This window comes from Daldinia decipiens (assembly GCF_022478715.1).
Source record: "Daldinia decipiens strain CBS 113046 unplaced genomic scaffold F4813scaffold_27, whole genome shotgun sequence".
In the NCBI taxonomy this organism is placed as follows: domain Eukaryota; kingdom Fungi; phylum Ascomycota; class Sordariomycetes; order Xylariales; family Hypoxylaceae; genus Daldinia; species Daldinia decipiens.
Genome location: NW_026054570.1, coordinates 231,820 through 255,446, shown reverse-complemented (window position 1 = coordinate 255,446; position 23,627 = coordinate 231,820). Strand labels below are relative to the sequence as shown.

At 48.4% G+C, this 23,627-nt stretch overlaps 7 protein-coding genes across 7 annotated transcripts; 3 read left to right on the top strand and 4 right to left on the bottom strand.

Annotated features, from left to right (window-relative positions):
• Positions 1-1,014: 1,014 nt before the first annotated feature.
• F4813DRAFT_366285 (WD40 repeat-like protein) lies at positions 1,015-3,921 on the bottom strand. The gene is made up of 2 exons (XM_049244011.1): positions 1,937-3,921; positions 1,015-1,887 (listed from the first exon to the last, which is right to left on the bottom strand). Exons 1-2 carry the CDS (start codon positions 3,776-3,778, stop codon positions 1,213-1,215), a joined length of 2,517 nt encoding a protein of 838 aa, XP_049097743.1. The 5' UTR covers positions 3,779-3,921; the 3' UTR covers positions 1,015-1,212.
• Positions 3,922-4,089: 168 nt separating this feature from the next.
• On the top strand, positions 4,090-5,762 carry F4813DRAFT_153687 (WD40 repeat-like protein). Its single transcript, XM_049238987.1, has 3 exons — positions 4,090-4,411; positions 4,469-4,634; positions 4,692-5,762. Exons 1-3 carry the CDS (start codon positions 4,371-4,373, stop codon positions 5,658-5,660), a joined length of 1,176 nt encoding a protein of 391 aa, XP_049097742.1. The 5' UTR covers positions 4,090-4,370; the 3' UTR covers positions 5,661-5,762.
• Positions 5,763-8,551: 2,789 nt separating this feature from the next.
• On the top strand, positions 8,552-12,102 carry F4813DRAFT_397937 (uncharacterized protein). Its single transcript, XM_049247991.1, has 2 exons — positions 8,552-10,765; positions 10,828-12,102. The coding sequence occupies exons 1-2, from the start codon at positions 8,631-8,633 to the stop codon at positions 11,981-11,983; spliced, it is 3,291 nt and encodes a 1,096-aa protein (XP_049097741.1). The 5' UTR covers positions 8,552-8,630; the 3' UTR covers positions 11,984-12,102.
• Positions 12,103-13,226: 1,124 nt separating this feature from the next.
• F4813DRAFT_391350 (P-loop containing nucleoside triphosphate hydrolase protein) lies at positions 13,227-14,120 on the bottom strand (the record flags this gene model as incomplete). The annotated part of the gene is made up of 4 exons (XM_049247152.1): positions 13,227-13,424; positions 13,494-13,721; positions 13,783-13,830; positions 13,887-14,120. The coding sequence occupies 4 exons, from the start codon at positions 14,118-14,120 to the stop codon at positions 13,227-13,229; spliced, it is 708 nt and encodes a 235-aa protein (XP_049097740.1).
• Positions 14,121-15,492: 1,372 nt separating this feature from the next.
• Positions 15,493-16,729, top strand: F4813DRAFT_153645 (uncharacterized protein). The gene is made up of 2 exons (XM_049238986.1): positions 15,493-15,952; positions 16,009-16,729. Exons 1-2 carry the CDS (start codon positions 15,679-15,681, stop codon positions 16,632-16,634), a joined length of 900 nt encoding a protein of 299 aa, XP_049097739.1. The 5' UTR covers positions 15,493-15,678; the 3' UTR covers positions 16,635-16,729.
• F4813DRAFT_153623 (uncharacterized protein) lies at positions 16,729-18,151 on the bottom strand. Its single transcript, XM_049238985.1, has 3 exons — positions 18,062-18,151; positions 17,892-17,961; positions 16,729-17,812 (listed from the first exon to the last, which is right to left on the bottom strand). Exon 3 carries the CDS (start codon positions 17,775-17,777, stop codon positions 16,824-16,826), a length of 954 nt encoding a protein of 317 aa, XP_049097738.1. The 5' UTR covers positions 17,778-17,812; positions 17,892-17,961; positions 18,062-18,151; the 3' UTR covers positions 16,729-16,823.
• Positions 18,152-18,333: 182 nt separating this feature from the next.
• On the bottom strand, positions 18,334-20,917 carry F4813DRAFT_366269 (MFS general substrate transporter). The gene is made up of 9 exons (XM_049244010.1): positions 20,612-20,917; positions 20,519-20,556; positions 19,640-20,457; positions 19,550-19,588; positions 19,419-19,476; positions 19,175-19,366; positions 18,902-19,122; positions 18,798-18,845; positions 18,334-18,742 (listed from the first exon to the last, which is right to left on the bottom strand). The coding sequence occupies exons 1-9, from the start codon at positions 20,860-20,862 to the stop codon at positions 18,530-18,532; spliced, it is 1,878 nt and encodes a 625-aa protein (XP_049097737.1). The 5' UTR covers positions 20,863-20,917; the 3' UTR covers positions 18,334-18,529.
• Between the last annotated feature and the right edge of the window lie 2,710 nt (positions 20,918-23,627).

Genomic DNA, 23,627 nt, shown 5'->3' with positions numbered 1-23,627 from the left:
GTAAGGTATCACTTAAACGTTATAATAAGGTATATTCCGAAAGTCTCCATCGGCCTGTCTGTCAATCACGCCAATCGCGTCTGTGACCAATGCCTAGGTAGGTCAGCTAATTCGGTCGTTCTTCCGCGTACACATGCCGCTACACGAGTCATGTACATAATGAATGTATCGAGGATCTTGCCATTTACCCCTGACCAACGCCCACCCACGTGGGGGAATAAATACCGACTCATATACATACACTATGTATAACCTACATAATACCGTCACGACTTGTTGGGAGGGATCCGGAACTACCTAGTTGGTCCTGCTCGGGTTTCAATACCCTTTTAGATGAAATGGTTATCATGGGCCGCGAAACTCCCAGTCCGAGAAGAAGGCAGAAGCTAATAAAGAATCCAGCTACTAATAGTTAGTTGCTGCAACGATATAATAACCTACCTATGTACATACATACCCTTCTAGATCTACCTACCTAGGTTAGCGATTACGAGCACCAAGGCAATAACACGGAGCATTATTACAGATAAACTTCGATCTCTGCACAGATTGTGATCTGTCGCATCGGGAAATATCCATACATCTAACCCAAAGCGTCGCTATAAGTTTCAAGTTATTCTACCGTGCGTCCGTGTTGGCAGGTTGGCTCCCTAACCCTGAAATAGCACTGCTGTTAAGCCTGTGCTGAATGCAACTAGGTACTGCTGACTCAGGCTATTGTAAACATCGGAACACCAGAACCCGTAGCTTAGTTCTGAAGCTATCGCTAATACAGCTAAGTAAGTCCAGTAAAATCACAGGCCTTAGGTAAAATAGGGAAAGGCGATGAAGGCCCCTGGCTATGATTTATGTAGATCTCTTGGTGGATTATACTTGAAAATTAGTAGGCTAGGAACAATAATAATATACGATTGATAGCCGTAATCGGTTGAGAGTTGATTGGATAGGTATTTGTACATAGTAGGGTCGCCCCGCAAGATATCACCAATATCGGAATGCCTTCATATCGAGCGTCATTCAACTTGCAGCATGTTTAGGGTATTACCTCTACTTAATATATTCCATTCTCCTAGCCGTTAGAACCAGGCATTATATAGTAACGTATATAATCATAGCTTAAATATTACACACTCCCTACGCCGCTGTCATAGCAGAGTAACCCTCGTAGCGCCGGCATAATCAAAATGCGAACCAAATCCTCAGCACAGCTTCTCAATAATCATCATCCATAGCGTTAACCCTACGCTCGCCAACCTCGCGTATCTTTTCTCCCAAAATAGATCTCCCGTAACGTTCGGCAACCTTATTCGCCGCCTCAATCATGCGTCCCGTACGGTCGCGCATGAGCTCGACGATTTCGAGAGCGCGCATGCCGCGATCCTCACTCTCACGACACTCGATGGCCAGGAGCTGCAGGAGCGTCTTGTCAATCTCAAGCTCGAGACGCGCGAGGTTTGACCGTTGCGTGTGACTACCGCTTGTTGAGTCCGCCAGGTCCTGTAGCTGTGCCGCTGTGATGCCCTTAAGCAGGAATTGCTGCTCCAACTTGCGCGACTCCGAGTCGTCATCGTCAGGCTCCGGTGTACCGTCCTGATCCATGGCGTCGGGATTCTTCTGCTTAGGCGGTTCAGATGTAAGTGGGATAGAAAAGTCGAATTCGGAGAGGAGGGGGCGCGGGAAGTATGGGTATTGGTCGCCGCCCTTGAGGATGATGCAGTGGAATTTGTTGTCCGCAACGGCGATCGGAAAGTATGTCTCTGTCTTTCGACCGGATGCGAGACGTGGGAGAAGCTTAGTATCCAGGAGCGGTATCCAAGAGGCTCTTGACGGTTGGCGCCAATGCAGCAAGGTCAAGAGTGTTCCCGTAGAATCGTAAATACACGGGTCCTATTACCAAGTCAGCATTATCCACGGATAATGAGTATATCTTACTTACGCCATTGTCAGAGAAGAAGACGCTCTTTAACGTTGCGCCCTCGGGTAGCGCTACGGTGTCTTCGTTTTGACAGATCTCGTCCCTCTTCACGTTTTCGATAGTATATAACAGTCTAGTATGCCCGTCCGCACCAACAGGACCATTGCCGATTGTCATTACGTAGTCTCTCCAGCTTGTGCAAGTAACCATTGGAGTACTCTTCGGTCGATACACCTTATAAGGAATGCCGAAGAGCGTGTAGACTCGAACGTAGTTCGCGGTGGTCGTGACGGTTACAAAAGACTCGCTCAATGACATAGCGAGGACAGCCTCTCCTTTCGGCAACTGCGTCCTCCAATCTGTACGGTTTGTCCACGTCTCATGAGGTCTATAGAATATCGTCGCTGGTGCGTCATCTTTAGGCGGACAAGAGAACAGAGTACCGTTCTCTGTTAGACAAGCCTTATCGTAAAGGAAAGTATCGGTAAAATGGAAGTCTCTGTGAAACTCGTGGTCGTAGAATTCCACAGTAACTGTGTTATGTCCATCTTGATCTACGGTCCAGACAAATCCGATAAGATTCAGGCAAAGGTATTTCCGGTTGCCTCGCCACGGCGTCGACCCAGGTTGGAAAGCCTCGTGGTATTCCGGTTCGAGGTGAGGACGTTTGCTTATCGGCTCGCCAAAAACATCAATATCATCATGCATGCGTTTCCCATTTCCATTAATCACATATCCAGCTCCGTCGTCGTCTACTACGAAATCGTCATCGTCTTCCATTGGTCCATCCATAAGAGAATCATAACTTCCTTCTCTATTTCTTCGGTTGAGCACGGGTACGATCGTTTCTGTAGGCCTTCTGATATTTGCTCCAATTTCCGATAAAGGATCGTGAATGAAAGGGGCAGGTTGCTTTCCAAGCTTTAATAGGGGCACAAACTGCTCTGGTACAAAGTCTGGATGAATGTAGACCTCACCATCCGAATTGGTGAACGATACTAGATTATCTCTAGGATGCCATGCTATATCTATCACGTTTGTATAGTCGAGCCTGGCAATAACGCTCTGGGTCTTAGTCTCCCATAGCAATATCCTCTTGTCCTTGCCGGCGGAAGCTAATATGGCACCGTTCGGCGACCAGGCCAAAGCGGTAACTTCACCATTGTGACCATTGGCAAATATTCGTTGCTTCTCCCAGTCATTCTTAGAGACAACTTGGATGTCTCTTGTCGGAGTTGGAACCGCAAAGGCACGCCCGTCAGGGTGCCATACGATCTCTGCACTAACATCTGACTCAGTATCCAATGCGCCAATGACGCCGTCAACTTTCTTCAGAAGTTCTGGCTCATCGGATGAAATCGAATACACATATACGATTCCGTCGGTACAAGCCAGTGTAACAATTGACCCTTTAGTATCGAAAGCGAGATGTTTCGTAGGCTTGTTGTGTTCCTTGAGGTGGCGGATTTGGCTATTGTCATCGGTTCGGACGAGCTTCACAGTTAGTTCGTCGCTGGCTACGGCGCACCACTTCGAGTCTGGCGAAAGTGCAACGTCCCGGATTGGGAGAGAACATCGAAGGAGGAACTTGTCGAAGGTAGCATCGGGTATCGAATATAGACTGACGGTACCGTCTTCAGAGCCGACAACGAAGAATTCATCAGAAGCGTCTACGCTAACGTTCTGTTCTTGGCAATCGTCAATGTTGATAGGCTCGCCATCGAAACCTGTCTTGTATAGTCGAATCGTATTATTCGAACCGACAGTTACCAGCTTGGAACCATCAGGGGTATAGGCGCAGTGAGTTGAGCCCTGAGTATGGGCCGGCCTTGCTCGAGGACGAAGAGGTGCTGTCGATGCCATTATGATATTTGTCTCTCACTTTAATTAAACGACATCAACAGTCACAAAGTGAGAGTGGGCTTAAAAAGTTGAATTGGATAGGTACCTAAGTAGGTATAACTTAAGATAGTGGAAAATGTACATAATAGCGGAAAACGCGTCGCGCGTCAACAATTCAATTAACGAAAGCGCGTTAGAGCAAACAGGGATGCCCCTCTCCCGCATGGCCAGTGCGGCTTACAACCCCACCTTTCTCCAAATCTCCAATATCCAATATCCAATATCCAATATCAGCTCTAACGCGATAAAGCGATAACTAATGCAATAATACCATTTCTTCCTACTTCATCACATTTCAACCCGATTCTACATAAGATGGCAAATTTCTAATGGCAGCACCAGTAGTATAACTACAAATGTGGCTGCCTGCGTAGGAAACGATAAAGAAATATTATAAAATCGTAGATAACTACGCTACGAAGAGGTAGTCGTCAGTGCCAACACAGAAGACTCTACCTTCAGTATCATCACTTCAAAAAAGAAAAAGAGAAAAGAGAAAAACTATTATCCACCAACCCCTGAATACTATTGATCTCCATACATAGTCGTCACCATGAACAAAGGAACATCCCCAGACCAGTTCTTCCAGACTGAGTAGGCTATATTCAAGAATATTCTATCAGTCCATCTATTTTAACCATGTTTGAATAGTGCCGAGCAGGCCAAGAGAGAAAGACGTGCGGCGAAAGCTGGTAACAAGAATGGCAATCCCATCGTCCTTAAATCAAAGCTGTTAGCTGCTATATCGGATCCCGCCGACCCATCCTCGGTTCTCATTGCCGAGTCTGCAGGATCAGTTCGTAGGGTAAATGTTGATGTGAGTTAACAGACAGACATCTTAATAAGAGCAAAGGTGTTGATTTAATTATTTTAGACAGGGGATACAAAGCAGGTGTTCCGAGGCCCACCGGCACCGGTAACTTGTGTTGCTGTCGGTGGATCTGGTAACAATACACTCTTTGCCGGCTCTTGGGATAAGAACATATGGTCTTGGGACCTTGCTTCTAAAACACCTGGTCGCAAATACGATGGTCATTCGGACTTTGTTAAGGCCGTCGTGACCGCTAAGGTTGGAGGAAAGGACATCCTGATCAGCGGTGGTGCAGACAAGAAGATCATCGTATGGGACCTCCAAACTGGATCTCGACTCCATGTGTTGCAAGACCAGGCTGTATCAATGATGGCCATTCAAGACCTTGTCATTGACCCGGTGCAGTCGGGACCTGACGAAGTCATACTCGTCAGTGCCAGTAGCGACCCTCACATCCGTCGATGGCGCATTCGACTTGATGGCTTTGAACAGATCAAGGAAGCCTCGCCGGATGAACCTGGCGCGGTTCGTCACACGGTTTTAGAACATGACACTACGGTATACAAGGTGGTATTTGATTCCGAAAGCGAAGAGGTCGACCTATGGACATCGAGCGGCGACGGCACAGCAAAATGTCTATCACGGATCAACGGATTTACGACTGATGATTCCGTCCGCCACGGTGACCACGTGCGGGCCGTTGCTGTGACAGACCAATGGATAATCACCGCTGGAAGGGATGAGGATATCAAAGTTTGGAACCGTTCATCCGGGAAACTATACAGTATACTCGAAGGTCACTACGACGAAGTTACCGACCTGGTTGTCCTTAACGCAGGCAAGCGAATTGTTTCGGTGTCTATTGACGGGACAGTAAGGACATGGTCGCTTTGCCAGGCCGAGCTCGATAAGATTAATAAGGACAGGGAGGATAAAGGGCTTAAGCATGAAACGCCAGAAGAACCCAAAAAGGGAGTTATGACAGCAGAGGAAGAAGCCGAACTTCTTGAGTTGATGGAAGATGATGAATAATACCCCTGATAATACCCCTGAGACATTTCGAGGCAAACGATGAATTATTACTCGAAGACATGATTACCTTTTACAGGTAGATTATGTACGGAAATAGACAGGTATAAATCTGCTTGAGACCTCTTCGGGAAAAGGCGGTTATAATCGCGGCTGTCGGCCGAATGAACGGGAGGCTTGTTTCACCCCAATAGAATAAAAAAAGTTCACGTGTATGAGGCGGCCATGCGGCCATGTGGCCATGTGGCCATGGACCATAGGACAGTGTCCCCTGAAACCTTAACCTCGTACTCCCACTCGAATTTCATTGGTACCGTTTGTCTGACTCGAATCAAAAGAGGCGGCTGAGTTTGAGGACATCCCATGTACTACTCGATTTCACCCAAGTCACACCATACGGCTGGCAACAGCCTGACGGTCCCCTGCGGCAATAGTTGATATTCCGTAAAGAAATACATCATTCATCGTCAACCACCTCATCCCGGTGGCCAGGTTTAATAGAAAGTTGCCAAGCCGAATTTAAATCTTATCTACAGAATAGGTATAGAAATGTTCACATGAAGGTACTAGAATACGAAAGCCTAAATGGGTAACTTGCATCTTTTCGCTAAATCTGTCTCATAGAAACGTGTAAGGAGTGTTGACTATATTATGTATGTCTCTAGATCTAACCCATTATATTCTTAGATACTTACCTAGGTAGTCTTCTACGCGAGTTGCAAAGGATTCGCTCTTATCTCATCAATATATTTATTTTCCTATAGGATTGTCCAGACCCGGCTACCAGGAAATGTACGCCAACATGCAAACGATTCGCCCTTGTAAGTGAACTCCGCCGTTTGCGTTTTTGGCGCCTGTAGTTAATGTACGATGTTGGGTGGCGTAAAAAAGCCATGCCGGCCGTGCAGAATGCATACATATTCAGTATTTGATCGACACAAGCAATAGGCCAGGGGGTATCCTGTTAGGTAGCGACCTATCAAGCTAATCCAGAACAACATTTCTATTCTTCTTGTTGGTCATGGCGTACGGGAGAGGTGGCCATATAATAAGCAAAAACGCCCTCCAAGACCTCATAAATTCGATGCACGCCACAGGTCTAATAAGGTGCAAGGGAGAAATCCACCTCGCTTGTTGCCATCTGCGACGCGGCGTCGATGAAGAATGTGTTCTGGCTATCTCTCGAACTGGAACGCCACATTAGTGACATTAGTAACCTAGTTATGCGGAAGGCCGCTCATCTGAATTCGACTTTGACGCAAATACGGTCGGTAAAGTTAACTCTCGCATTAAACTTCCTATTGTTGTTATTGTTGTTATCCCTTACTTCGTAGTTAGAATACAAATCATTTTTAGAGTTGGAGGACCACTGAGCCACCTAGTTTCGGGGTCTGAAGACGTCCAACTAACTCTACGATGCCATGAAAAACCATAAAGTACGGGATATAATTACCTTTTACTTTTTCCATGCAGCCACAATCTCCACGGATCGCCAAATTTGCCTAAAACCCGGGGATGGGCAAGGTAGATACTTTGTGATCCACCTGAACCTTGCCGCATATATGGACCTCTACCTCATCTCATACCGAAAGTATCATGTAGCGGGTATTCTAAACTCAATCTAGATGAATGGATCTTGCTGTTCTGGACGAGAATATACGGTGGAAATACCAGGGATATCTGAGTACGACTTCATACAACCCGATCAAGGAATACCATAAGCAATACTACTACTGCTGCTAGATGCTATTACTACTACACGAGTATCACAACTATTAAGATATAGAAAGTGCACGTCGAACTTGAAATAATTATTCATTCCTATGGGAAAAGATGGAGTAGTTCACATCAAAGTCCGGTATTCTGATTCACTTAAGTATGCAGATCCTTATTCCCATCAACAAACACATGACTTGCGTTTGCTCGTCCTCGCGGGATCACTTGCATTTATAGAAATAGCAACTTACTTTATACGGCACTTTACTCTAACCAACATCGACTCCTTGCCTTGTCCCCAATCTATATTTACTTTTTTTCCTTTTTCCTTACTGCCGAAAGATGGCTTGGCATACCATGTATATTCGCCGAGCCAGCATCTCAAGTGCAGATGTCTGGACTCCTCTTCGGTAGTCACATATCAGATCTGTTAGTCCGCAGTAGCCGCCCTTCGAATTACCGTACTTGGAAAACTTCAAGTTTGATTTCGGGGTTTTGGGCCTTTAGACACACCCCATGCGACTTTTAAGATTCCCATCGTGCAGGCCATGCCATGCTAACATTGCTCCCAATGCTGCTATCCGTGATAGGTATCCCTCGTCTAACCAGCATGAAAGAGAAACCCGTTTGGAAAGCGTTCTCGCTGCTGCAATTATAACTCCAGGCACCATATATCGTCTCGTACTACGCACAGAGTTCCAGACCATTCGTCTGTAGTATTCTCTCCGGGAATGCATGCCAAGCATGCAGGTAACTTCTTTCTACACTTTTCCGACTCTCGACTGGCCCTTTGCTGCTTGCTTCTAAGAATTTCCCATTGGGGCTTAAAGTTCTTTCTCAGTCGTACTATCATCAGCATCTTTCACGATCTTGTCTATCTGACTAGTATAGTTTCTCCTCTTTTGGGATTCTTCGCCCCAAAATCACTACCCATCCATCCATCTATGTCGAACCCTCTAAGTTTATAGTAGTTTCGCTTAACAAGAGCTGCTATTCGGTTCAGATGGTCGACCCCAGCCCATATCCCACATTCGCCGGCCTCTCCTAAGAGTTCCTATTTGGAAATTTAGGATTGGGCTCTTACGCCTTGGTCGAAATTTGGAATGTGGCGTGGTAACCTACCAAGGTAACTAGACGTTGCTATTCTATAACAAGTCTTGTGTACTAACCGGCGCGTGCAAGTCTTCTGGTCCTTATAAATAACTTAGAGCCATAATATAGATCACATAAACTCATGAGGAAGTCTAAGGCGACATTATGGATGTTATGTCTCAGTGCCATGGGAGCTTGATAGCCTTCGAAGGGCCTCAAGATGCTATATCAACCCAGCTCCGACTGCTTCCGAGCTCACCTAATATCTTGATCATCCCACCACTCCAGCAATTCATGAAGGAAGAGGACCCGGAAACACCCTTCCATGCCCAGTCGCATATTCTAGCGGTACACAACGCATGTAGTGACAGAGCCGAAGTAGCACGGTCGTTCTTACAAAACTCTACACCAAGGAATAAGCGACTAGTCTTCATGAACGGGGGTACGGCGAGTGCCCAGATGGAATGCATTTCCGACATCAGCAAGCACTTGACAGACGGGGATTTTTCCAAAGCCGAACGTATCTTCAACAGGCTTGTTAGAAACGGAGCCTCTGGACTACAGAGTCGTTATACAACCAATGTAGACATTGAGACGTCGCAAATAATCCTTGCCAGACCGCAGCCGAGCGACCAAGATGGAGAGATAACTAGCGATCCGGTATCCGAGGCTATGAGAGCTGCTGATGCACTCGACTTACAGACTGCCTCCTTGCAACCAAACAATGATATTGATCTAACGAATACAACCCGGTCCCGAAGCACGAGTGTACCAACTTATCGGGTGGTCGACGACTTCCAAAACGCAACCCCTTTCTATGTCTTCGGGGCTCGCAAATGGCAGGGGAGGAATACTCGCGACTCGGACTCCCCCCAGACTCCTCGTCGCAGCCATACTACTGCGGACTTACGAAAGACTACTAAACGGGTCCTGGAGCCGGCCGGGTCGCGAATGAATGAACTGGATAACCAACCAGGATCTCCAGATAGTCCGGAAGAGGAGCGTCCTAAAAGTAAACTGTCCCCTGCGAGTTTGGACTTGAGTAGTCCGCGATCTTTCAAGCTTGAGTCGACGCTAAACACACCATCGATATGTGAAGCATTTGCCGTCCAAGTTCGGCCTTCTGCCACGACCGCTTCCCATAAGAAGATCAGGCCTGTTGATCGGATCTACTCCAGCGCCATACGCAACCAAGACATTCTACTATGCAGTTTTCCGGAGCCGCCTCGGTCGAGACCGCAAAGTCTAGATGTAAGTCTAGGGGTCCGTCAGGACAAGTTAACGCCTCGATCCAAGTTCGCGACCGAAATTCCGAGACCTACTTTCAGCACACCGAAGAGGTCTATAGTTAGACGTAACCCTCCTTCTCCTCTGAGGCTTCAGAAAGCACCGCTACGGCCGGCGACTTACGTCGACCGCGGTACAAATCCAAGGAATAGCTATGTGGATAGGGGTACGATTACGGAGTCGGAACCATCCGGTGGGATTTCCAAGTCTGATATGAGGGATTCCGTATCTCTCTATATCGAAACTCCTGCTGAAGCCGACCCCCATGAGACATACGAGCCAATTTTACCCATGGTCGAAAACCTGGTAATATTCTTCAAGTCTGGGAAGAATGATCCTCGGCTGGAGGCAACGATTCAATCCTTCCGAGAGGGTAAATACCCCATATATAAATCGCCGTCGGAACCTGAAGCAAAAAGGACTAGTCATCAATCAAGCCCTTCAAGCGAACAAGATCCAGAGTCTGTGGTCCCTGACAATAAGAGACATAGTTGCGCCAAACATGAAGTGGTACCGGCTTGTCACATAGACTCCGATGACTATGACCCCTTCGCGTACGAGAAATACCCCCATCCATCCCGGCCCTGGCCCTTCAAGCCAGACTCAAATAACCACAGACCTTCCACTCCACCGACACCCGCCCAGACGCCACCCCTAGCCATAGAAAAACTAGAGAGACGCTTCCACGACTTCACAACAACGGACTGCCGGACAGCAGTGTGCATGCAGAACTCGCTCCGTTCCATCCTCAACATCTACTTCCCGCCCGAGGACGCCGGCTACCACCAATTCAACTTCCCGCTGCTCCCCGAGCTCAGCAGCCTCTGGAAGCCGGTCTTCCGGGAAGCCGACTCGGACACGGCCGTGCAGCGGAAGCGGAAAGTCGATCTCATCCTTGGGATCGGGGCGCAGCAGGGCGTTGATAGGGAGTTCCTCGGGGCGATTAGCGGTTCTTTGGAGAAGCTAGGTACGAAGCCGAACGGTGTTAGTCGGAGCGGGAGGTTGGATTTGAGGTGAGCATTCTGATCGTACTGAGACCCTTAACGGACGTGAAGTTAATACGTCGTCGATGTAGGTTCCTCATCGCAAACGCCATGCAAGCCTTCACCGCACAACCCCTAACCAACCAGACCCAGGACAACCCCTTTTCCAACCCCCTCCTCCTGGCCACGCTGATCATCCCCCACCTCGAGACGTACATGGCCGCGCACTCCGCAACACGCTTCCTCCTCCTCGAGTACCCCCCCGAGCACCTATCCACCGTGCTAGCCCTCCAGCGCTTAGTCGGCGTCGACCTGCTCAAAGTCGCCGGGATCCTGTACTCGGGAGACGCCTCGCCGCAGCCGTACCCGGGCTTCAAAGTGCCGCCGCGCACGGCGACGCACCCGCGCACCGGCTCCGGGCCCGGCATCCTGCGCAGCACCACGCGCTCCGGGGCCACGCTTCTGGCGCCGACGCGCTCCAAGCACCACCGCCGCCGCGAGACGCCGCCGCCGTTCGCCAAGGCCAATTTCCTGCTGACGTCGTCGGCGAACGAGTCCGAGATCGCCACGCTGATCTCGACCATCTGGAAGATCCTGATTGACATCTCGCCGTTTTACATCCCGGAGGGCATGGCGTCGACGAGGGCCTCGACGCACGGCGAGCGGGATGCGAAGAGCGAGACGCATGGCCAGGGGAGGCCGCTGGCTCAGACGCCGTTGATAAATGCCTCGCGGCAGCCTGCTTCGTTGACTGGTGCCTCGGCGATCATGGGATTCCGGCGGCAGGGTGTTGGCGACGATGATGCCCCGGCGGAGTACAACTCAGGCATCGTATACACCGACACCAACCCGCCCCCTCTACCACCTAAGCACCGTCCTTCTCCATCAACCCCAACCCCAACCCCCACCCCAACCCCGACCTCATCCCAATCCCCATCCCCACCCTCACCACCTTCCATCCCTCCGCCCTCCCTCCAAGCCCCTCTCCCCCAACCCAAGCCCGTCAAATCCTCCAAAAGCTCCGTAACTTCCACCCGGACCACCCGTAGCCAGCGGAACAAGCTGCGGAGTATCCTGGGGCGGGAGCCGGACGGGGACGAGGTATGGGAATGGGAGTCCTGCTGGGACGAAGAGGACGCGCGGCTCGCGGCCGAGGCCCGCAAGTACATGCCGCTGTATGGGCGGCGGAGCGGGCCGCGCAAGGGGAGCAGTCGGAAGGCGTTGAAGTGGCTCGGGTTAGCTACATAAAGGGCTCCCCCCCCTTTCTTCTTTGTTTTCTCTTGGCTTGGTGCCGGGATAGTTCTTTCGGTTCGGTTCTATACATCTACAGTTCTCAGGTTTGGGTTTTTGTACGCTGGGAAGGGAGGGAGGGAGGGGGTTGGTCAGGTTTGATAGTACCGTACTGCGGTATCCATTTTATCTACCTCCTATGCATGTGGCCATATTTCTCGGGCATTGGTTTCGTTCTATTGTACTGTATTATACTATACTAGGACCACGGTGTCTGTATCTGAGCAGGAAAGGGTTGGTAGTATTTCCAGCGTTGCATGGGAATAAGGGGGGTTTGACTCGATGGCTCGAGATGATGACGATATAGGAAGATTTATGATTCGATGCTTTCTTGGAGGATAGCCTCTGTTCTTCTATGTATTTGCTTCTATCTAGGATATATATATAGTTCAAGTCAGTTAGACACCGTATCTTCGTGGCCGCTTAGGTATGTGCCCTAAGCTAAACTGCTGGTCTTGAGAAATGGTAGACAGTATAACTATAACAGGGCTTACATCTTATAAGATTTTGTAATGGGTCGTGCTCTCATTAGTTCAAGAGCAAGTAGCAATCGGTTAAGCTGCCTTAGGGCATACCAAAATGGCACAAATTCAGCGTCACAAGTAGTCAAATTCCTACGCGCAAGTCTGTCTGATTAAGTAGCCCCCTGCTTTGCAAAGAATGCGTTATACTGGAAAAAGGAACGAGAGTATGGCCGTAAAGAACGGGGAACGTCAACTACCTATTCTTTCCCTGTTTGTCGTTTCTCTCGATTCCCCCCTCCGAGACCATTGGAAAATACACACGAACGTAAAGTCATCATCTCCCAAACCGCAGAAATGCCAGAGGTTTCTAGAAAGTAGCCGGACAAATTCTAGTACAAAGAAGGCTTCGCCCGAGTCATGAGAAAAATTGCATTAGTACGTAACATTTGAGGAGAATTAGGCTGACAGCCTTTCCTCGACCATTATATGAACCCGCTCTCACATGCCAGAAGTGACGCATAGCGCCCCCGCAGAACGATTCGGTGGACGATTGGGCGATTAGGTAGGATCCAAGTGAAGTGATCATTTCATCTATCCGCAATCAAAAGCGAAAAGTAAACACATCCTACCCCTTTGCCATCCTGATTACACATGCATGCCTTTCCTGCCAGTCCGTCCCAGGAAATCAAAAATGGATGCGAGGATGTTGCTGTACGAGGGTATCACAGTTTGCTGATTTAGCAGCAGCCGCCGCTGGACGAGTTGGAGACGCTGTGTCCGGGGCCGACTTGAACGCCAGGCTTGGTGTTCGTGGTAGACTGGGTTCCCATGCGCTCCTTGATTTGTCGGGCCATGGTCAAGAAAGATTGTTCGACGTTGGAAGCGTTCTTGGCCGAGGTCTCGAGGAATGGGATGCCAAGGCTGTCAGCGAACTCCTATAGGTTCAGTTAGCTATCATGTTGTCATAGCAGGCAAGGCTGAGAGTAGCGTGGAGAACCCCATACCTTCGCAACTGTGTACTCGACAACCTTCTTGTCCGACATATCGCTCTTGTTGCCTACGAGCAGCTTGTTGACACCTTCGGTGGCGTATCGGTCAATCTCCTGCAGCCATTGCTTGACGTTGTTGAAGCTGTCCATGTCGGTGACATCGTAGACAACGCAGATACCATGGGCACCTCGGTAGTATGAGGAAGTGATAGTCCGGAATCGTTCTTGGCCAGCAGTATCCCACTATTTTCTAGTAAGCAAACGTGCCCGGAAAGGGGTGCATAAGTCGGAATATTATCCTTACAATCTGCAGCTTCACTGTCTTTCCATCAAGCTCGATAGTTCGGATTTTCTGTACAGAGTTAGCACCTATACTGCGAAAGGATATTCGCGGTCGGCTCCACATACGAAGTCAACACCGATGGTTGAGATGTACGACTCGGTGTAGGTATCATCGGCAAATCGCAACAGAAGGCAAGACTTTCCAACACCGGAATCTCCGATGAGGAGGAGCTTGAAGAGGTAATCGTATCTATCGAGAGGACGAGTTAGCGGGTAACCTTGGGAACTTAAAACCTCGCGTAGCTTGGCTTGATTTTGTGGCTGGAGACCAGGAACCTGGGGAGTGTGGTAAGGCTCCATGGTTGACGAGGTTGCTGTGCTCTTAATGCAGCATCGGGTATTTTGGTTGGGGGTCTTGTTGATTCAAGCAGAAGAGAAGGCATAGGGAAACACAGGACAAGGCGTGGGGTATGCACTATTGTGTACCAGGTCAGTATCATCGTTAACGTTGCTGTCGCTGGGCGACTTATTTTATTATAAGGGGCGTACGTACTACTCAGGATTCATCTTGACGGTGATGAGTGCGCTGCCTTAACAAGACAACAAGGTAGTCCTAATGGATCAAATAGGCGTTGATAAGCAGGTTGAAGTCGATGGACAATGTTAGGTTAGATCTAATGTAGATGGGTGCGATGTGCGAAGGAAAACGGTTCTTCGGACGATGTAAAAGAAAAGGAATGGTTGTTAGTGTTGATGATGTAGAAAGAGAATTAATGAGACAAGTTGTAGGCTGCTGCGTCAAGGAACGTCAAGGGCCACCTGCATTCACCGTCAACTGCCCTGTGCACACTGAGATAGAACAGGACCGGGGGACTCAGATAGGCTAAGACTGACTGTTGGCGTGCTATAATTGCCAGCTGCTATGTACATAGTACCTACATAACGCAAGTCGGCAAGTCGGTCTAGCCACCGGATCTAATCACGAGGCAAAAGCCCCCTTTAACTAAGATAATACATTACATGTACATAATATGTATGTGACAAGGACATTACACCTGACACCTGCGAGCTGATGATTGGCAAGTGTTAATTTACCCACCCGACTGTATCGAATTCAACTTTAGTACTTCGTATCCTTCAATGTTTCGTTTGACTTTCTACGACAAAGGATGTTTCAACCATTCATCCACGAACACTTGTACAAGATACATTTATTGCAAACGACATATGCATATCTATGCAATATTATTATGTACTATGTATATATCGGGTTAATAGCTTTTGATCAATATAGCGATAAAGAAAGAAATCTCCAAGACTCCGATAGAGATAATGTCGGTAAGATCCGATTAAGTACCACCCATCAACCTTTCCATGACTTTTCCATATCATCATCGATCGCTCTACGGAGATATTCTATAATGTCCGCACGGGTACCAGCGATACAGAATTATTTCGTACAGGTGATCAGCTGAGAAACTGATCTTAGAAACGAAAAGGAAAAACAATGACCAGAAACATCAGCTGAATTACATAGGTGAGGGTTCGGTGGGTTCCGGGCTGAGAAACAGCTTCCAAGGTTCTAAAAGCCAACGCCAACCCCTGCAGCCCTGTACTCCCACATCTTCGGTATACTTTTAGTGGAACCCCGCTATGCTTCGGCGTACCGGTACCGGGTACTAGGTACCATACTTTAAAATTCGACTTGGAAGCCGAAGCTTCACTTACATCATACTAAAATCCCTAAAAATCAATAATGAACTTACGGTTATGTATTTCTACATACTTTTTTACCCACATGTGAGCCTCTACGAACCTATAGTTAGTTAGATACTTTTTCTCAACTCAGACTAGTACTCCTAAGGCGAATTGATGCGTCTGTGAGCTTATCGAAAGCTGCCATCGAGGCCTCAGATACATGTCCCTCCCAGCCAGCGCCGCTATTCGAGCGCAGTCCAACGCCGCAACCTCAAAAACTGCTTTGCGCGCTCTCACACCCGCTATTTATGCTACCTCCTCGCTTACACCATGTCCTACTACGCCGACTATAGCGTCAAAACTTCCTCCTACCACAGCCCACCTCTCACCACATCAGAGCCTACCACCAATATGGTTCAATTCTTCGTTTCCACGCTTTGGGCCCGGTGATTCGCGCGGACCGGAAGACGAACGGAAAGTCAAGCTTGGGAAGAGTAAGACCTCGTTTCTCATATTTAACCTATGCGGGCTAGGCTAACTTCGTCGCTAGCATTGCGCATTCTTCAAGAACGACTGCCTACTTTACTTCAATCCCCGCTACCGCAGGAGATCTTATCGCCTCATATTTCTCTCCACCTATTTCCTTCGACACATCCATACCTCCCTACAGTATCCGGCCGAGTCGCATATATAGCAGCATTATGGACGTCCCCATTAGCATGGAATCGAGTTCCCATAATCGGTAATGTCAAGCTAGAGATACTCTCAGAACGGATGGTCAGCCAGCCATTCTACTCCTCTCCAAAACGATCCGAAGCATACGGCGAACAATTGGTGGTTAAATGGAGAACGGCAGATGGCAAGCCAAAAAGCCCTAATCCAACCGTAACGGAAGAGGGCGAGCAAAAGCTTGACGATACCCTCAGAGGCACGCAAGCCATAGGTGAGAAGAAGGCATTCACCGGGCTATTCATCTTCGAGTTCGACAAAGAGGGCCGAGTTATAAGTCACACGATCGAGCACGTAGACGAGCACGGAGAATGGGAAAGGGGCCTAGGAGCTAAAGTCGTAGGTCTAACAGATTGGCTACTAGGAGGCATTAAAGGCCGTCCAGACGACAGCGGTGCCCCTGCACTATGCAGAGTGATGAACAAACGAGAAAAAGACGAACGGTAAAGACGGCCATAGATTCGAGCTTGACGACTAGAACTACAAAGTTTGGAGGGGGTGTAAACTAATGTAACTATGTACCATACGTATCGTTCTGGTAATAGCCAGTCACCACTCAACTTAAGAGGGCAGTGTATATGAATTATGTAGTCGTATTGCACCACATGACCATGTTCTATGAATATCCAATGTTGTCTAGTGAGAGTACTGCCACGGCCGAGTCGTAGCAGACCTAGTCGGCCTCGCGATAAGTTCTGGTAGATCCGACTCCGGGACCAACTCGAACTGGGCATTCGCCAGCGCCGACGTGCCCCTATACCAATCCTTCCAAATATTCTGCACAACATTATCTGCCTCGGGACGCACCAACGGCCATTCCCCTCCCAGATGCAAATGCGTAAACTCGTCCCTCGGCACAACCGCAACCAACACCCTCCCCCCCTCGATATGCGCGAACCGATCCACAACATGAAACAGCGCCCCGAAAATGTGCTGCGACCCGGCCTCCCCGTACCGCAGGGCGCCGAACGCAACTGCCAGCCGTCGCACCCGCAGCGCCTCTTCGCGACGCAGGAAATACGCCATCGCGCTGTTGAACCCGTAGCTGTCGCACGGCTCCAGCTCGCCGACGAGGTACAGCGCGTCCCGCTCGTAGTCGAACCAGACGCGCGGCCGCGACCACGTTGCCGCCGCCGCCGCCGTAGTAGTCATGGACGTCGCGCTCCCGTGGGACGGGGAGTTGGCGACGAAGACGTACGGGACTTTCCACGCGAACGCGGGTTCGTAGCACTGTCGCGCTAGTTCGCGGGTCTCGTGGTTGACGAGCAGGAGAGCGGGCACGGCGCTGGGGGGCGGGACCTGCAGGGCGGGGAACGAGGGCCATGGAGATAAGGGCTCCTCCCCGTCGTCGTCGTCGTCGATGCAGGCTACTGCTACGATGCGCGGCGCTAGCAGGTACTCCCAGATCTTGAGGCGTAGCTCGGGCGGCAGGAGGGGGAACTGGGGGAATGTGCTGTGGTGGGCGTGGTGTCCGGCGCGGGTGAGGGCTTGGGCGCGCGCGGTGTCCTGGCCGTCGCTTATGGTGCGGAATTCGAGGCGGAATCGGGGACGTGGAGGGGGTGAGGGTGTAGGTGAAGATGAGGGTGTCATTGCGGCGGGCGGATTAAGGGGGGGTGTGAGATTACCTAGGTGGTTGATAAGTCAGTGAGTGAGTGAAGTCCTGTCCTCACTCGCTGTTTAGTCTTCTATGTACTAATTCAATACCTGCGACACTAGTAGTTGTGATATACGTAAGTTTGTTCTCAGCGTCTGTATAGGTAGTTAATCTGTATATCTAAGCGCAAGACGAATGACGCGGTTGGCATTTGCATTACTTGGCGAGTTTTGAGTCTAAAGTTGTGAGACGACATCAGAGAATAGGTGCATGTACCTACCTAAGGTAATATTTCGGAGCGGGGACGGGAGTTTTGTAGGTAGGTACATGTAGTTACATACATACCTAACCTAGGTAGGTGTAATACAAGTACATCCCGAGCTTTGCAGGTCTAGCTCCTGCCTCTTACTCCCTTGTGTTTAAACTTCTAGGCTCGCCATTTCTATTTTTATACAATTATAGCTTCACTATTAGGTTAGATAAGTTCTACGAACTCATCTAGTTATCCCATCTTGTTAATTATGAAATTATTAATGACGTGGCGACGGTATCCGTTAAGTGTAGTAGTATTATGTATCTACACAGACACTCTGCGTTTATATGTCCTAAAATTCTACCTTATTGATCTTTTACTAAATCTATTTGTCTAACCATGTATCCAATATCCAAGCATCTTTTCATTTTCATAAAAATTAACTCGCTTTGATTTGAGGGGTAGCATAATATAGCAAATAGCTCCGTCTCAACTTTAGCTCATCTGCTTTATCATAGGCTGCTGCTCCAACCTCCTTCCGTCTCCAAGCTCCACGCAATTCTCCGAACTACCCTTTCCATATATTAGAGAGAGTAAGTAGCTTCCGTGCACCAGATGATCACCCGAGGCTTCAGCCTTGGCAGCCTCAGCACCGTCCGTTTTCTTGATAATGGTTACGTTGCCCAAGCACGCTGACACGAATACGCACTATTTGATATGTTAGTACTGTGATAAGAATATAGGTGGCCGGATTAGAACTTACAAGAACCATGAAGGGCGTCAATGCGACGAATGCCCAGGTAATTCCATTCTATCCAAGGCGTTAGTCGTTTTAATATCTAAGAGAGCATGAATATAATAACTTACCTTGACGCCCTCGATAACGTGAGCTTTAACCTCGTCTGGAAGCTTATGCAAAGCGTCGTAGTCATTCTGAAAAGGGGAATCCTTCGAGATGCCCGATGTGTTGTTGAAGACAGCGGACATGATGGTAAGAGCCAGTGTGCCTCCGAATGTCGTGGCAACAGCCATTACAGAAATCACCGTTGCGACGTGGTTCGGGAAGAAACCGATGGCGTGGAGACTGCCTGTTATGAATTAGAGGATTGGTTCCCTTGGTATAAAAGAGAATCTACTCACAAGGCATAAATCGCAGACCTGTACCTGCACCGGTTAGGGCCATCATGCCGTATATAGTAGGCGAGTGCTCGAAATATAGAGCGTACGCCATCATACCGACACCGATAGCTTCTATTAGGGAGCCTAGGAATAAGGGTAGGAATGTTTGACGAGGCCAGACATTGCAGAAGTACATCGAGAGGTATACGCCGGCTACAAAAGTTAGCCATGTGGTAGTTTAGAATAGGGGGCTAGTTTAACTAACCTCCAAGTCCTGGCGTATAATATAACAACTGAACACCGGCCTTATCAGAAAGAAAGCCCTATAAACGACGTTAGTAATTACATACAAGTAGAGAAAATGCTGAGCCATCCTAGCCCATACAAAAGTCTTACCTTGACAATTGTGAAGTAAATGTCGACAAAGTAAAGAACCTGTACAGGTTAGCAAGTTGGCCTTACCTCTAGTCGTGGTAGTTTACTTACACTATACATAGCCATCCCCGTGGCGAAGTTGACGTATGATAAGAGGCCAATATTTCGATTCTTCATCACGTTCCAGGGCAACATTGGCCGCTGGGCAGACAACTTCAACGACAGTGCACCGCCTGGAGCCATCGAGTATTCGTAGTAAACCCAAGCGCACGCTAGCAGGGTGCCGACGATGAGAGGAACAAGCACCGCAGGATGGTTCCAATCGTAAGTTGCACCACCCCATGTCAAGGCTAGAATTATAAGACCGAATCCGAATAGGAATAGAAGCTGTCCGCCGATATCAAGAGTCAAAATACGCCTGGCGAATCGTTCGCGATGACCGGTCTCGTGTTCATCTAGTTCGGGGATCGGCTGCGGCCCTAGGAGATCGTTCCGCAGGAAGAAAAAGATAACCAAGATGCCGACGAAAGCAATAGGCAAGTTGATCCCGAAACACCACCTCCAGTTGGCCGCCGTGAGGTAACCGCCGATGACAGGGCCGAGACCATAGCACAACCCCCCCACCAGCGAGAAGAGACTCCAATTCTTCGCGTTCTCTTCCAACGACACCTTATCTGCCAATATGGCACGAATAATCGTGTTTAGTCCCGCACAGGCAACACCTTGGAAAGCTCGGCCGAGGAGAAAAGCGCCGAAGGCGGTCGTTGGGGCACCGGTGCATAGGGCGCTGCCGACTAACATGATGAAGGAGCACATCTGCAGAGACCAGTGTCGCCCGAATATGTCGGCCATCTGTGCCCAGAAGGGGATGAATGCGGCCGATGTCAGGTTGAAGGCCGAGATGATCCAGTTAAGCTGGGCGATTTCGCCTGAAGTCATGTTAGTCTGAACTCTTGAACCACTTCAGCAGTTGTGGAAATAGTCTCATACCGAAATCAGCAGCAATCCACGGTAACGCACTAGCGACGCTTTTATACAAGTTAGTCTTATTATACTCGGATGATTTAATGTTATTTGCCGTACATGGTTACGTCGAGTGCTTGGAGAGCATAGGGCATGAGTAGACATAGCACAAGTTTCCATCGATACTTGGAAGCCTCTCGCTCATCAGCTTTACATCGGAGACAGCTTCCGGGTTGAAAAGCCTCCTCTATGGGTTGGGTATTTAGTTCGTCTTGCTCGATATTCCTCTCGTGTATACATGGTGTTGTTGGTTTGCCCTGTTGTTTGTTGTCCTTCGACTTGAAGGCCCGGGTTAGTAGAGTAATCAACATAATGGTCAGATATCCCTATACAAGACACTATGTCTAAAAAAAGCGACGTAAATTTGATAATTATCTAACATTTCGGAGGAAATCTAAGTGAAGCGACCTCATTGTCATATATACTTCCAACATCGCGAATCAACAGCGGCACAGCACCTTGGCAGAAGACAGCTATCATAGCGTACACCCACGATCCTATCTCCGGTATTTGGAATTCAAAGTTCGCATTCGCAAGCTGGTAAAAACAGAAAGAAGAAAGATGCGACTATTCATAGGGCGAAGGTGGATGACCCGCCTAAGGTAGTATTGTTGGCAACGGTTTTTTTTACTGGATTAGGCAGAGAGCCTGGGGAACCTGGGTGCGTTGAGTGGTCAACACGTCATATAATCGGTTTGCTTACCTGAAGAAGCCTTAGGCGAATGCGAGGACGTGGAGATCCGAGCAGAAAATAGAAACTTGAGCCTCACCGTACCTATCTTTAAAACATCCACCTAGAGCCCCAGAATGGCAGAGTCATACAAATTGACATTTGATTTTCTGGTTGTGGCTATGTTAAGTACCCATTATTTTCTTAACTGGTACGAAACTCCGAAGGTGGATATCCCCCTTGCAATTTTTTTTTTCAACTTGACGGGAAAAAAGTCTTGCGAACAGTCTCTAAAATTGTAAACAACAGATAGGTATAATGAATCCTTATGTAAGAGTGCTAAAAACTGGAGTCGATCGACTCCCCGCTTACTTAACCTTATAGGTTCTATACTAAATTGGGTCCACTTCGGATTCGCTTCTACTTCCAATGGACCTCTCAGCTTCTCTCAGCTAAGGGCAAGTGCAAATGTCGAATTACAACTAAACTCGCATTAGTAATATCATTTCTGCGTAGTGGCTGCATTACATATTCGTACTTTGAAAATTTATACTTTTAAGATACCCATCAATAAATATCATTATGAGACCTGGTAGTCGAGCTCCTTTCAAGTGGTGACATATAATCTTGTCATACCTTCCTCTCATTCCTACTCACTTTTGAAGTAGGCCTTCAAGAGTTCTTCTGAAGTGCACTATTAGTATTAGCTTCATACCTCCAAGATTGTTTTAGATCCAAGCCAGCGGTCTCGTCGGATGAACTCAAGTATTCTTCACAAACACTCAGCTGCAATATTGAACTTAGCAATCCAGAACTACGTTTTTTAGTCTTCCCGTTGGATAACATAAGTCAACTTTACTGCTATAAAACTTGGCTTATATCAAATATACACGTCGAAACACCACCCCGCTGGCTCACAAAGACGAGATCACCGAGAGATAACCGGGAAGCACTGAAAAAAGCGAACTGCTTTTAGTATCACCTACAATATTTAGTACCCCGCGATACGCATCATATCATTTGACGAATAACGTCGGCTCCCGGATCGGCTAACATCTCTGTTCCACAAGCGATTGCCGTACCGCCAGACCGTCTCCAAATTTACGGCCCTTTATCAATCAGTAAGATGCCGAAGCAATGATAAGCAAACAACTGTAGATCGGGGCGGGACCATTCTAGCGTCCGGAAGCTATTGTAAGGATCGTCAGATGCGGGGGTTTCCGTGGTCCATTTGCCCGGGATTCGACTAAACCTATTCTATCCTGTCTGAATTCGAATACTAGCACATCGGTTTGCTCCTTCAGGAAGCACTTGTCCGACCGAAAGGCGAGTAAGCATTCGGATCGAGGCGCAGGTAGAGATCGAACTCATGGGCTTGCTTGTCCTCGGGTATAAGATATGGGCAGTTGTTTTCCCTCTGTGGCGATGCTGTGCTCAAGGTTGTTGACTCTACAATATTGTTAACACTTCGCCTATCTAAGTCAGATTCACATGCATTTCTCACGGCACGCGTCGCAGCCCTGCATATCGTCATTTACCCTCGTGCGCACCAACAATGGCTTGGCTCTTATAGTAGGGAGCATTCTAGGGAGCATTCTAGGGAGCATTCTCGAATGACCGTAAGGAAGGGAAGAAAACAAGTTGTTACTTTAAGGATTCCGGGGTCCCAAGCTCTTAACACTGCAGAGTGCGCAGCTATCAACTCCGCTTTTCCTTCTTTTAGGACCCCTGGGCTGTCTGGGTACGGCTTTGCATCGTCAGCTGAGGTCACATTGGTCACGTTCCTCAAGGTCTATGCCCGTTTATATATCAATATATCTCACTGCTATAAACGAGGAGACCTCAGTCGCTTAGCCGATAGATGAACTAGATCCGTCATCTTCTGTTTTTATTCGAATCGCGATTAACGAAGAAAACACCACGCCTTTTCCTTCGCAAGAACGTTACCAAAATCCTTCAGACTACGGTACATAGTAAGGACGCTTTCTCTTTTCGAGGTAGATTTGCTTTAGCGCGACCCCATTCCGATCCGAATCCACGAGCACGAGGGCTTTAAGGCCGCCTTTCCCCCGATTACCCAACCAGAATCCATCCACTTGTCCGAAGTCTACCCCACGACCTAGGCTTGTCCTTTGAGTTCTTTATACTTGCGACTCGCGCCAGGCTGACCCCGTGGGGATGGTTACTTGTCAGTCGTCATTGCGACAGGCTAGGAAGGTATCTTGGTGGGTTCTCGAATTATGTACCTTTCTCCATCGTGTTCAAGCTCTGACTTCATCTCTTTGCTTGTCCTGTGCCTAACCATTTTCGGCATCATTGTTACTATTCCGTGTAGTCCCTGCGTGACGTTCTAGTAGACACAAGTACTAATACAAATTCCAGAGAAAGCAACCCGTGACATATTAC

Bases quoted from the DNA above. Each gene is read 5' to 3' on its own strand.
- F4813DRAFT_153645 (XM_049238986.1), top strand. From the start codon at position 15,679: ATGTCCCTCCCAGCCAGCGCCGCTATTCGAGCGCAGTCCAACGCCGCA. The intron at 15,953-16,008 runs GTAAGACCTCGT...CTTCGTCGCTAG, and splicing joins GAAAGTCAAGCTTGGGAAGA to CATTGCGCATTCTTCAAGAA.
- F4813DRAFT_397937 (XM_049247991.1), top strand. From the start codon at position 8,631: ATGGATGTTATGTCTCAGTGCCATGGGAGCTTGATAGCCTTCGAAGGG. The intron at 10,766-10,827 runs GTGAGCATTCTG...TCGTCGATGTAG, and splicing joins AGCGGGAGGTTGGATTTGAG to GTTCCTCATCGCAAACGCCA.
- F4813DRAFT_153687 (XM_049238987.1), top strand. From the start codon at position 4,371: ATGAACAAAGGAACATCCCCAGACCAGTTCTTCCAGACTGA. The intron at 4,412-4,468 runs GTAGGCTATATT...ATGTTTGAATAG, and splicing joins GACCAGTTCTTCCAGACTGA to TGCCGAGCAGGCCAAGAGAG. The intron at 4,635-4,691 runs GTGAGTTAACAG...TAATTATTTTAG, and splicing joins TTCGTAGGGTAAATGTTGAT to ACAGGGGATACAAAGCAGGT.
- F4813DRAFT_366269 (XM_049244010.1), bottom strand. From the start codon at position 20,862: ATGTTGATTACTCTACTAACCCGGGCCTTCAAGTCGAAGGACAACAAA. The intron at 19,367-19,418 runs GTTAGTTAAACT...TAACTTTTGTAG, and splicing joins TTATACGCCAGGACTTGGAG to CCGGCGTATACCTCTCGATG. The intron at 18,743-18,797 runs GTAAGTTCTAAT...CATATCAAATAG, and splicing joins TGACGCCCTTCATGGTTCTT to TGCGTATTCGTGTCAGCGTG.
- F4813DRAFT_153623 (XM_049238985.1), bottom strand. From the start codon at position 17,777: ATGACACCCTCATCTTCACCTACACCCTCACCCCCTCCACGTCCCCGA.
- F4813DRAFT_366285 (XM_049244011.1), bottom strand. From the start codon at position 3,778: ATGGCATCGACAGCACCTCTTCGTCCTCGAGCAAGGCCGGCCCATACT. The intron at 1,888-1,936 runs GTAAGTAAGATA...ACTTGGTAATAG, and splicing joins TCTTCTTCTCTGACAATGGC to GACCCGTGTATTTACGATTC.